Source organism: Pygocentrus nattereri, chromosome 13 (genome assembly GCF_015220715.1).
Source record: "Pygocentrus nattereri isolate fPygNat1 chromosome 13, fPygNat1.pri, whole genome shotgun sequence".
Lineage (NCBI taxonomy): Eukaryota > Metazoa > Chordata > Actinopteri > Characiformes > Serrasalmidae > Pygocentrus > Pygocentrus nattereri.
Genome location: NC_051223.1, coordinates 4,884,343 through 4,897,984, shown reverse-complemented (window position 1 = coordinate 4,897,984; position 13,642 = coordinate 4,884,343). Strand labels below are relative to the sequence as shown.

The following is a 13,642-nucleotide window of genomic DNA, read 5'->3' as shown; positions in this document are numbered from 1 at the left end:
CCTCATCTACAGTACAAATATAGCCATTCTGTTCACTATCCAAAGCCACCAGTGAACCTACATGTGTTGTCTGAGTTTTTATGTAAATGTTGATAATAATAAAATGGTGATAAATCTGGAAAATAAACAATTTTTTTTAAAGAATGTGTTTAAGGCCACCTCATCACAAAATGACCATAAACAGCATCAGACATGAGGCAGCGCATTCCTAACATATAATACGCATACGCATTCCTTCATATAATGACTTTTTTTGAGGGGCTTTTAGAGGCACTAAATTCTTCAGATGTCTGGTTCCCATCACCACCACTGTGAACAATTCTCAGCAAGTTTCTCTAGAATGGAGCTTTTCACACCAAACCACTGGGAGTAATTCCTCTTTACAAGTCATAAATATGAAATATTGATTATGTAATATTTACGCTCTTTCTTTTTCTGTTTCCCTCTCTGTCTCTCTAATATGTCCATTGCAGAAATATCCGGAGAGGAAGGTATGACTCTGCAGAGCAATCCATGATGTGACGTCACCTCCAATTGCGAGGAATTTTAACCCCCATCACCCTCAGTTTAAAGGAATATTCCAGTGTTTTTCAATCTGCCACATCTTAATCATGTAGTTGATTACATCATACACTCTTGTGCTTTTTCCTGAGAGCTTAGAAAAGAACGGAAAGCCTGTTGACAAGAAATTGACACGTAATAGAAGCCAATGGTCAGTTGCAGAATATTTGTCAGTGTGAATAATGTAATTAATGCTCAGTGGCTACTATTGTAAGTGCAAGGCTCTGTGATGAGGTTTCTGCCAGTGAGCTCCTGACTTGTGGGGGGGTGGGGGGGGGGGGGGGGGGGGGGCAGCCGTCTTTTTTTATTCCTCCTTTCAGTCAGAGGATGTTTAAATCAGCAGTCAGATCATCCAAGGCCTTAAGGATGACCTGAACACGATGAGGAGCATTTTCAGTCATTCAGTGTCTATTGTGTCACATTTATTGAAACAGTTTTTCATGATGTGATTTTTTTTATTAAAACAAGCTGCTAATTTTCTGAAGGAAGAGTCGTTGGAGGCGATAGTTTGTTCTTATTTGTGAGCTGAGCAAATTGATTTGACTCACTGAAAAGAGCTGATTCCCATCAGTAGTTCTGAGTGTGCAGCTTCTTTTCACTGCATTTCAGTTTCAACCAACACCACAATCTTTACAGCACAGACTTTTCCCTAGTTTGAACTTCTCAAAGCAAACAAAATAAATGCTCTTCTATTGTATAAGTGGGCCGGTTAGCTGCTTGTTGTTTTGCACAGCATTGTGTTGATAGCCTGTTTAAATGCTGATGCACAAAATCAACACTTTTGGCTTTTATTTGATGAAAATAAAGCAAATGTAAGCATTTTACTCCGTGTTGAATCCTGAAATGAGTGCAGAGCAGAGGCTTTCTGTTCTTTTCTAATTTAAGGGAAACACGTTGAAATGATTGTGTAACTAATGGGCCGTATCCTACAGGACTGGAGTATTCCTTTAACAGGGGTTTCATTTGCAGAACAGAATCATTTCATTTCATTATAAAGCAGTAAAATCCCTAAACTCCCACATCCTACAACAGTTGTCGCACATAATTCTTAATACTCATCCTGTTATAAACCCATTTTGGTCCAAATGCATGTTATTTTTTAGGGCTGGGACAATAAAAATAGAAACGTTGATAAATCGGGAAGGAATTACCGATTAATATCAATACTTCTGTTATTTAAACAACAGGTATTTTACAGTAATACATTCGGTATAATGTTGCTGTCTAAAGAAAACAAGTATAAATAGTAACTTTACAGGAGAAGGCACAAACACTCTTACCCTTCAATGTAAATTAATATAATATACAATATATAATATATATAAATAAGTGATGTGAAAAACTAAAATCGACAGAAATGGAGATACATGGTACATGATTTTCTTTGGACAGTGATGATATCCAGGATAGTTTCTCTTTGTGCAAGATGGAGATGGCAAGCCTTGAGGCTTTTTCACATGAGTTTACATTGTGCACCCAATAAAAAACACATCTAAGCAATGTGTATATTAACACTAAAGCCACCTTTCATGTCAGAGCTCACTCCTTTTAATGCGCCGAGGTCCAGACTGAAGCAGAGACTCGGAACTCCCACAGCGCCGCTTTGTAGTTTCAGCTGTAAGTCTGCTGTGTGGTTTTAGCAGCATGGGCTGTTAACCAAAGTCTTTAAGTTGGCTAAATAAAAATGGTAACACTGTTGCTGTTCCTGCTCGATGGTTCCATTTTATCGTCATCTTTATCGCACAAATATTTTACAAAGAAGCCCATTGGAGCAAATGTTTCAGTGTGTTAGGCCTGAAACATACTTCACGCAGGGAGGCAAAGGTAAATGACCGCGCTTGTTCAATGCGCTGTAAACGCTCGGCCCTTCTGTACAAACTCACCGTATTATCTTGCTGTGGCAGTTCAGTACTGAAGGGGGGGGTAGAGGACAAATCAGAGAGGGCTCTACTGTTATTCCATCAGCTAAATGTGGACAATAGAAGTGAGTGAGCTGCTTGTGATAATGTATATTTTTATGTTTATGTAAGCCAACTTTGTGTGAGACTCAACTGCCCGTCTGCTATGGCAGTTGAGAAAGTACCGCTTGGTCAGGTTTGGCTCTCGTTATAGCGCCCCCTTGCTTTTTCAACACAACTGCGCAAAACCCCATCTGCATAGCTTGAAGCATCTACATTAGTGTCTTTGCGTGAAGTATGTTTCAGGACTTAATATCACGTCTGCTCTTTTTCATTCTTTCAACTGTTTAGCCATTTTTGCCTGAAATGGTATACCCAGAGTAAAAGGAGCACTGAACCTACATATTTTGGACTACAGCCATGATCTTGTAATTTGTAAGCTAACATTCAAGTTTTTTTCCCCAACTGTCAGAATAATTGTATGAATTCTGACGCAGAGTAATAGAGGAGAATGGAGGATTTCTGCTCGACTCAAAGATCTCTAAACTGATCTCTGACTCGTTGCCATGTTACCAAGACCACAACAGTTAATAGTGGTATAGTATCTGTTGATCTGTGAAATGTAATTGTAATCTGTGACCTGATCTACAAGACATGGCATTAATCCTACTTGAAAGTAATTAAGACCTTTTAAGATCATATTTGAGAATTTTTTGTTATGAGAATTCTTATAACTTCTTAGTTTTTCTTAAGATGCTTTCTAAGTGTTTTCTTAGGAAAGCTTTTGTGTATCCGGCTCCAGGACTGGAGTTTCAGGTCACAGCACTCATTCATACAAAACGGGGGGGAAAAGAATCTTAAAATTCTTAAATTCTGAGTGTCGAATTCATGGCCGTTAACAATAATTGTCAGTAAATCGTTAAGGGGTCCCAGCCCGATTTTCCCCCCAAATTCAGTGTGTTCAGGTGTTTTTACAACACGCAGTAAGTAACTCGCCCAACACTCTGATCTAAGCCACATTCTTCATAACCTTAATCCCAGTTTTCATCTTCAAACCTGTCATCATTGCCATGCGTTTTGCTCAGCTGCTAACATTGCTTTTGTTTGTGTGAGCTTCTTTTTATACTCTGTTTAAAAAAATGCTCATTTTTAAATTTGAAGTTGGATATTTTTGATAGGCCAGATTACGTGGTGAATAAAGGACAGTCCTGCCTGGAGTGAACTGTTAAATGTTCTTAATGCTTGATTGTTCACCGTTTTCACCGCCTTCTCTTTCCTTTTCTTTTCTGTGCTTCTCTTCCTCAGATCTGGAGGAGGATAAGAAGTCTGTCCATCCACTGTCCTGTCCTCTTTACCTACACTGTGTTCTTTTCATTTTGAGCAGAAGGGAGGAAAGGGGGGGAAAAGAAAACGTCTTCCACTCACTCAGAAAACTACAACCTCCACGAACCCTCACTCTTACGGTTTCCTGTCTCCTGTCTTTCACCTCTTGCCTATAGTCCGCCTGGTAGGAAGAGCATTCCAGATTATTGTCCAGACTGTGTTGGAAAGATGCTGATCTAGCCGATCCAGCTAGGCCCATCCAAGTCTTTGACAGCTGTCCAGCATCAAAACTGGACCTTCTAAATTGATGCTCCGCCCAGAAATGCGTTCTTTCATAGCTGCTGTTGTCTTTCATAGCGAGTTTGGACAAAAAAGCTAAAGGCTAAAAATCCCATTCAAGTGCATTAATAAATCTTTATTTTAGATGCATTTGAAAGGTCATACCGTTAGGACAGATCAGGAGTACTTTTTGTTGTCTAATCATAGTTTTTTTGGTTGAAAGGTTAAGAAGCTTCTCTTTCAGCATTGCTGGATAGCCAAGTTCATAGCCTGCACCTCTAGGTACTGTAGCACGACTGAAATGATCATGAAACAATGAAATTATAGGGATTTAGCATCTGCAATTTCCCTGTCGTACTGCCATATATGCTGACGTTACAAAAAAAACAGAAAGCTGCGACATCACCTTGCTTTGAACTACTGTGCAAAAGTTTAGGCGCCCCTAGAAAAATGACATTTTGTTGAGTTTATGAGTTTGTTGTAATTTGGCTGGGGGTGTTCTAGCTTTTGCACATGATTGTATATCTAACAGAGGTGGAGAACGACAAATGTGGTTTTAGGGAGACTCGCTTTGTTTCTCAGCAGCTATTACTGCTATTACAAAAAGCTCTGATACAAATCCTGATTATCTCTCTGCTTAGAAGAGCTGAGGTGCATTAATATACCTCTGGGGTGATCCGATTATAAGTGGGCGCCATCAAGTACAGGTGTGAATGTGGCTTCATATGTCTCAAACCACCTTTTAGCCTTTGTAATGTGAACGCTGAAGAGTTGATGTGTCCCTGACATCAACAAAGGACCAACTGCATCATCAGAGCAGATACGAAAGCAGATTCTTTCTCCACCTCATCTTTGTGAGCAGTCCATGCAGATAGAGATGTGATCAGATCATTCAAAATCTCTGCACAGTTACATTGTTAAGATATAAACAGAGTCCTTCAGAGTGGTTTGCTGTGAAATGGTTCATTGTAGAGAAACTCAGACTCAGGTTTTTTTACGGTGGTGGTGATGGGAACAGGGGGTTGTGATGTCTACAACACAAAAAAATAGCCTTTATACTTACCATCCAAAACCACCAGTGAACCCACACGTCCTATATGTTTATATCGCATCGTTGTTGGAGCTAAACCTCATCTCCAAAATGTTTGGGGCCACTTGTCATAATAGTAATTCATTATAAAGTTAATCTTTTATTTATTACTATTAATATAACTTATACAATGTAGACCGAAATGCTATAAATTAGACACCAAACCAATCTTTTATTCAGTTATTTTGGGAACAGTATAAAGTTAAGATTAAGTGACCCTTATTAGTCTCACAATGAGAAAATTTCACCTCCACATTTAACCCACCCATGCAGTGAGACACCACATACACACTAGTGAAGACACATACTAGGGGGGCAGTGAGCACACTTGCCTGGAGCGGTGGGCAGCCCTATCCGCAGTGCCCAGGGAGCAGTTAGGGGTTAGGTGCCTTTCTCAAGGACATCTCAGTCATGTACTGTCAGCTCAGGGGATCGAACCGGCAACCTTCCAGTCGCAAGGCTGGTTCCCTAATTTCCAGCCAACGACTGCCCCCTAGAACTTAGTAAAGAAAAGATGTAAATGTCATTAAATAACAATGTCATTTCTTGTTTTTCGGAATTTGTTGTCACAAAAATACTAAACTACTGATTAATTATCTTTGGTTATCGGGTTTCAAATATGAGACTTTATTAGACTTAAATTAATTCTCAGTGCTGCAGTTTTCTCAATTATGAAATCACTTACAGCTTCATCCATCATGGAAATGTCATTTTTAGAGGTTCCTCCAAACTGTTTGAGATATTGTAAGAAATTAGTTTCATCATAGAATCATTTTATACATGTACGCTCAAAGAAATACATTTTATATGGATGAATTCAGTGACCCCAAACTTTTGAGAGGTAGTACTTTACTTTTTATATAAGTCAGTGTAACCAGACTTATTTCCAGATCATTTTGGCCCATTTCTATTGGTCGATTCATCATGAAATGTACACACAATGTAAAGGGCAGCTGGCAGGTTTAAATTATATTTAAAAAATTCAAACAGAAAGGGGAGATATGACAGCAACAATATGGAATGTTAATGAGGGTAAAATAGTGGTAAATCTGAGAAATAACTGGGGATTCAGGACAATGGATTTCAAGCCAAAACCTGATCTCAAAACTGTCGTAACACAGTGTCTCAGGCAGTGTATTCACAACCATTTCATGTTATAACATTTTATGAGAGAGCTTGTAGAGGCATTGCACTCTTTGGACTGAGTTTCTAAGTTGCTCTTAAAAGCTGCATTTCACCTTAAACTGCTCTGAATAAAATCAGTCACATTCCATTTTAATGACAAGTTCAAATATAATAGCAAAGAAAGAAAACGATTTGGCCTTGCGTAGCTGATCCTAGATCAGCAGAAATGGGCACTTTCTACCATCTGACTTGGGCCTTGCATTCAAGTGGATTTCACGTAGATATTAGATATTATAGTTAACAGACTCTATTCTGAGTCTGATTTTATCTCGTAATTTGGTAACTGAATATAGAAAAACCTCCACAAATTGTTCTGTAATTCATCTCTGAGCACTCAGTATCTTTAGTGAATCCGGTAGCACAGCATTGGCTCAACTGCAGAGGCATTTCTACTAACATTCCTTCTTTATCTAACCCATTTGAAGTGTATTACAATGCTGCTTTTTTCAATATCAGCCATCTAGGAATTTTTAAATACGCCTGACATTATATGCATAAACATTTGAATGTAATTTTAAGCACGGCGTTGCATTATTTTTGGATGTCCATGTGTGTATGGACCTGGAAATGTCTGTACAATATCATCCCAAGTACATAGCTAACCTTTAGGTAGATACATAGCTAAGAAATTGCCATTAAATATGTGTAAGCTGTAAATGTTATACAGGGAGCACTGAGTATACGCGGCCCATGTAAAAATGGAATATATTGCAATGTATTTTCAATATGTTGCATTTTGTCTGGGCTAAAATTGAATGTCGGTACTTTTGTAAATAATGTAAATATAGATGATCGGCTGAGAAATGGATCACAGACATAAGCACAAGTGTTCGATTTTGGAGTCAAGGGTTTTTAAAAGTTATGGGGACGTTTAAAAATAAATTAATGAATTTAACAGTGTTGAATGCTACCTATACAAGATAACAGTCCATCAAAGACCACACAGTTCAGGTTTCTCTGAATTTTACATAAAATTCGATACGTTTTTAATGGTTTTATCTCTGCACCAATTCTTTCGACAAAATACTCTAGAACACAGCTGATAGGACTGCCAGCTTGCAATTGCAACCCTACAAGGCGATCCCTTTAGAAATTACAGCACTTCTTGTACATATACATGCTATTGAAAGGTACCGAAAGTGGTTGGACAGAGTCGTCTCATGTCCTCCATGGTCAGCTGTCATTGTCTCGTTTCAAATCCAAACTGCTGGAGTGCTGAGCCATGAGTGAGGTGACTGTCTCTCAGGGTAGGAACGACGATGAAGGATCAGGGGCCGGATTCACAGGTGTTGTAATAGGGGTGGGCGATATGGCAAAAATATATCACGAGACTTTTCAGATTTTCACAATACACAATATGTAATGATATGTTTGTAACTGACACACTAACTGTGTGCTAGGATCACCACCGTTAAAAACTGCCATCAAAAACGGCTCCGGAGTGGCACAACCATCGAAGTGTTGGCCCCATCATGGCCAGGAGTCCAAAAGAGCACAATTGGCCTTGCTCTCTGGGTGGGTGGGATAACCCCCCATCACTCAGCACAATGCTAGCCAATGCAGGCGTCCGTCTGGGTGGGGCTTTCCTCTGAGTGCGTTCGGCTGTCCAGTGATGTTGCCTGAGCAGCAGTTTGAAAAGATGTGGTGGTGCTTCACAGATCTCGGAGGAAGCGTGTTGCAGTCTTCGCCCTCCTAGCACTGGTGGTATCGTGTGACTAGGGGAGCCCTAACTAGTGGGTGGAATTGGAGACAACCTAAATTAGGGAACAATCACAAATTTCGATTTTTATTCAGCATTTAACATCCATGTTCTGCACTAAATCTAAGTAAGTAGAACTAAGTTAAGATCTTTTATTGAAACATGTAGCTGTACTGATAGCTTCCCCTTATCTCAACAACATAATTTATCACAATATCGCCATATTGCCCACTGCTATGTTGTAGGAGAGAAAATAAACTTAAATGTGATTGTCATTTGTGGAGCTGCACTACGTTAAGACTTTGTGTTAAAATTAAAAGTAGCATTATTGATTCAGAAGAAATAAAACACTTTAAAATATGGTGTGCGTGCGCTGTCAGGTCGCCCTGTAAAGCCTTAAATAATAACTGAAAAGTCAGTGGTGTCTGTCAGATTTCGACTTTTTCACACATCATATATATTAATGTCACGCACACAAGCTCTAAAAGTAAAGTAAGATATGACGACTATAGTAGATAATTCACTCACTTCCTCAGAAGACACATCAGTTACCAAGTTTTGACTGGGTCCTCTTCATACTCACAATCATCAGATTCATCCACTTGGGGAAGGGGTACAAAGCACAACCTGCAAAATGTTCTCCTGGTTGTTGCGTGCAATTACACATTTCCGCCAGAGAGGTCTCCAAATCCTCAACATGTACATAGTGCAGCTTTAAGAGAAAAGAGCAATAAAGTCTGGCTGCAGACATGAGCTCTCAGCCAGATGCACGCTCAGCCCCAGTGACGTCACGTACACATGCACTCAGAAGCCCAGTGGCACAGTACCTTTAGCTGCTGCTGCTTAGCGATTTCATTACTTAATCCATTTTTCATCCACAACACGGCTAGAGAGTTGGATTTAATGTACCTCCTTGTTGAAAAAAAATCATAGAACCCATTAAAAGTGTCTGCTGGCTCCTGGTGGTTTTCAGTTGTGGCTAATGATATTCCTTGTTTTCCTGATTGGTTGATATCACAGTGTAAAGGATTTTGTTTAATTAGGCGTTTTATCATTTAATCAGGTGTGACTGATTTCCTAATGGCGACTAACGGCAAATATCAAACCAGTTCCCGTTAGGAAGCAAAACGTCAGGTTGTGACAACACACTGTTGTCCGCTTGGTTCTCTCTACATTGTCACATTGAAATATAATTCCTCGTAAATGTAAAGTTATGACAACGTTGTCTTGACAACTTTCTAGGAGGTTGTGACGAGACAGTAATCGGTACTACGTTGACTGTACGTTGTCACAACCTCCTAGAATCCGTAATAAGTTCTATTTGAATCAGTATTACAGTTACGGCTCTAACCAATTTCCTCATAAAACCAACAAAAACACTGTGGTGGCAGAGTGGCACTGACGTCATCAGTAGGCTGGTGGTGCATGTCAGGCTGAGGGTGCATGTCTGCAGCCAGACCCTTCACGAAAAGAGTGTTGGGGGGGTGGTTCTCATTGGTGGGACTGCACTACACAGTCCTTTTTGCAGTGTGAACCTCAAAAATAAACTCAGACCGCTGAACCAGCAGTTCTTAAACTAGGGGCCGTGGTTGGTGGGTGGGGTTGTATCCCTACTTAGTAAGTTTCTGTTTTGTCAGATTAGTAAAAGACTAAACAGGAAAATTGTTGTGATTATCCTATAAAAAACCCGTATGTTAGGTTTTTTTATTAGGAAAGTTTGCGTGAATCCGACCCCAGATTATTTACTGAAATTTACCGCATCAGCCAGTTCCATGAAACGAGAATGAGCCAGTGCACAAACAAACATCAGTGCTCGATATGATTCCAAACGGAACTTCATTGTGGTCGTCTTGTAAACTTAATGCCAGGATCTTTACGTTTACAACTTATTTTAGAGTTCAGATGTTCAGACTTCCTCCAACTTAAGAGCCATGACTTTGCATGACATGTCAGTCCACAAATTGTCTGACTTATTATGACCCAACATTTAGGACAATTAAAATTGGTAGGAATCTTCCTAATTGATTAAAAATGTTAAGAATTAGGGATGAAGTTGGTCATACTGACATGGAAATTAAACATATTTCAACATCAAGAACTTATTAAACATGCTGTTTACAGTGCTGGAAACAGCATGGACCACACTGTGATGGAGTCATAAAAAGCTTTTAAATTGGGCGATTTTATCTTAGAGGAAACACTGCCATGCGGCCTACAGTAGCATTCAGTCGATACTTGAATTTGTAGACTTATTTATCTGCATGTCTAAAAGAGCCGAGTTAGTAGTTTGCCCTCTTTGTTGGGGTTACTGTATATTTACAGTACTGTACTTTGGTCTTGACTTTAAATAAGACTGTAATCTATACAAGCTGCATCTAGGAAATTCTCTGACTTGTGACAACAGGGTCATACAAACAATCTGAATGTAAATATGTCGATTTTTTACATTGAATTTACTTGTTTATCAGTACATACAGCCATGCAGGACGTATGACTGGTCAGAAACAGGAGACGAGCCTGTTGGTGATGTGAAGTCTTCAGTAAGAAATGAAAGTAGGGGAGAGTGGCGCACAACCTTCATATCTCTGCTACAAACATAAACTTGTTTGGAGCATCTGAACAGTTAAGTTGAAAGCAGCTTGAGTGTTAATGTTACAACTTGGAGCATAGATGGAGTTTAATGTAACAGTCACTGAAAAGTCTGGTTTGAACCAGATGAGCTTTCCAGCCGCTACAATTAGTGAAAAAAGACTGAGTCAAGTTTATTTTTGAAATAGAACCAGTATCAACAAAACGTTTCTCAAAATATTCAAAATAGACATCAAATATTTTTATTCTATTTTCCCTTTATTTAACCAGGGTAATCACATTGACATTACATAGCTCTTTTACAGGTGAGCCCTGGCCAAGAAGGCATCACACAAAATAAACAACAAAGAAACAATGGTACTGTGCAAAAGTTGGAGACCACCATTCATTTCTTCAATTTCTAGTCAAAACAGCCATTATGTACATTATTAATTGTCAGGAGAAATTTCTGAGGAAATGACTTCTCTGATAATCAGAGAAATGGGATTCCTAGCAACCACCTGGAAGACCTGCTGGGCCATCAAACCTGCCACAAGATAGAAAGAGAAAAATATCCCTGCATTTCTTTGTAAAACTTGAGAAGAATGGAAACCAGGTAGAAACTAAGTGCTAAAAATAAGTTTAGCCATTGAAAGAATTTCCATCTAAATATAAGTTCTTTTTTCTCCTGGCGCTGAAAAATTCGTAATTTATCTTTATTGGCTGTTTTGACTGAGAAGTAAATAAATAAAGGGTGGTCTCTGACTTTTGCACAGTACTGTAGGTGTGACTTGTATGACCTGCACACAACTAGTAAAACCAGTATAATGAAAGTTTTTGTACCATGAATCTTGAGAAATATTTGTCCGATTGCTATAAAAATTGGCAGACGATGTTGATAGGAATACAACAAGATGAACAAAAGCACTAAAAAAGACTAAAAGTCTACATGCACTTAATAATCCGATAACTGCAGAAAGTCAGATTTTGTTAGTAATGTGATCAGTATGTTTTCATGCTCTGGAGGAATCAGATAATGGGGAAACTCCAGGTCTACAGGAGTCAGAGAGGAGTCAGATTAAACTCACAGAAGAAGACGTGACATAAACATAACCAAAACTCAAACTTCATGCCGCAGCTTTTTTAAAAGCATCACGTCACTTTATTTGAAAATATGAACATACATCATCTAGAAGATGAAGAATATTTAAGTCCTTAATTACGCCAAGCATGTATTTGGTTTCAGTGTCGCTCCTAAAGTGTTTTGCTGCGTCTCGCAGCATCGCAGCTTGCTCGTTTCTGGTACCGTGGTCTGTTTCGCAGAAAAATGAAAGAAATCAGAGTAAGGGTACACATGCGCTGAGAAATCTGATTAAAATCCAGCCCTCTTTATCGGATTTCCTCATTTCTAGACCTCACTCTGATCTAAGAAATCAGAGTATGCTGTTAACATGACCATTTGAATAATCAGACAACTGCCGAAATCTGATTATGATCGGATTATTACGTGCATGTAAGCCCAGTCAGTGTTACAGTGTACCCTTTTTTAGGTTGTGCCCTGCTCTGCCCTGACATCGAATACAGCTGACCGACAAAAGAGAACCTTCACACAGGCGTATAGTTAATGACCCATTGACACCCATTGATGAACCAATTGTCAGTGATTAACCTCTTGTAATAAAAATCGATGCAGGCTTGTTTTTAATGGACTACTCAGTGTAATCCTTTGTCTACCACTGCCACCAGCCTGCCTTTCCCCAGGCTGGAATACGATAACTGTGCTTCGACACATAAGTTTCTAGTCGTGCTCTTATTGTTAATATATTTATGGACTATATTGCACAAGGTTGTTTTTTTTTTGTTTGGTTTGGTTTTTGTGTTTTACACCCGGTTTATTTTTTCATTGCCTCAGGTATGAGGTATGGAAAGTGCTTTTCCACCTTAATTGTAAAGCTGACCTTAAACCTGACAGCGCACAGATAGCAGCGGTTCGCAGACTTGCTTTACTCTCTGATTGGATAGATTAGAGACTGTAATGGCTTTTTATCTCCTTCAATAGCACTCAGCACTCACATGTACTGTACTCTGAATGTCGCACTCTGGATGAATGCCGATGTCTGCCCATAGCCACAGAGCACAATCTTTTTCTGTACATTGTTGTTGTATATTACCACTTAGGTGTACATATCTGCATACATTAAGTATTTGTATATAAACATGACTAATGCACTGACCAGCCATAACATTAAAACAACCTTCTTGCTTCTACACTCAGCTCCACTGACCATATAGGAGCATTTTGTAGTTCTACAGTTACAGACTGTAGTCCATCTGCTTACATACTTTGTTAGCCCCCTTTTACCCTGTTCTTTAATGGCCAGGACCCCCACAGGACCACTACCGGTACAAGTGGATCAGACACAGCAGTGCAACTGGAGTTGTCCACTCACTGTCCACTCTATTAGACACTCCTACCTTGTTGGTCCACCTTGTAGATATAGAGACAGTAGCTCATCTGTTGCTGCTTATCTGTGTTGGTCATCCTCTAGTCCTTCATCGGGGGTCACAGGACGCTGTTGGCTGGATATTTTAGGTCCGTGGGGGTCCTGACCACTGAAGAACAGGGTGAAAGGGGCCTAACAAAGTATGTAAACAGATGGACTACGGTCTGTAACTGTAGAACTGCAAAGTGCTCTTACATGGTCAATGAAGCTGGTAAAATGGTCAATGTGTGTAGAAACAAGGTGATGTCCTTAATGAAGTGGTCAGTCAGTGTATATGTATATTATTAGGTATAATAAATGTCAAAAGATCATGACATTAAGCGGCATAACTTCATTCATGCTATGTATCTGTAGCCATATAGCAAATGTATTCCATAATCTTGCGACATCTGATTGTACATTTATGTATAAATACTAAAACCTCCTGGAACCACGTCTTCCAGGGTGCAAGACTGTGTGTAAATACAGTGACACACTTGACCGAAACTTGATTGAATGACTGAGAGAAACTGCGGTTGAGGATCTTTTTGTCCAC

At 39.3% G+C, this 13,642-nt stretch overlaps 1 protein-coding gene across 2 annotated transcripts in view; it reads left to right on the top strand.

Moving 5' to 3' along the window:
• Positions 1-5,447, top strand: part of adam11 (ADAM metallopeptidase domain 11) — a 65,585-nt gene extending 60,138 nt beyond the window's left edge. The window contains exons 27-28 of one of the 2 annotated variants that reach the window (XM_017704543.2): positions 474-491; positions 3,765-5,447. In XM_017704543.2, the coding sequence (XP_017560032.1) occupies positions 474-491; positions 3,765-3,780 (34 nt within the window). In that variant the 3' untranslated portion in view covers positions 3,781-5,447. Of the gene's footprint in view, positions 1-473; positions 800-3,764 lie in introns of those variants that run through there. The other variant, XM_017704542.2, reaches the window with a different exon arrangement.
• Positions 5,448-13,642: the final 8,195 nt, after the last annotated feature.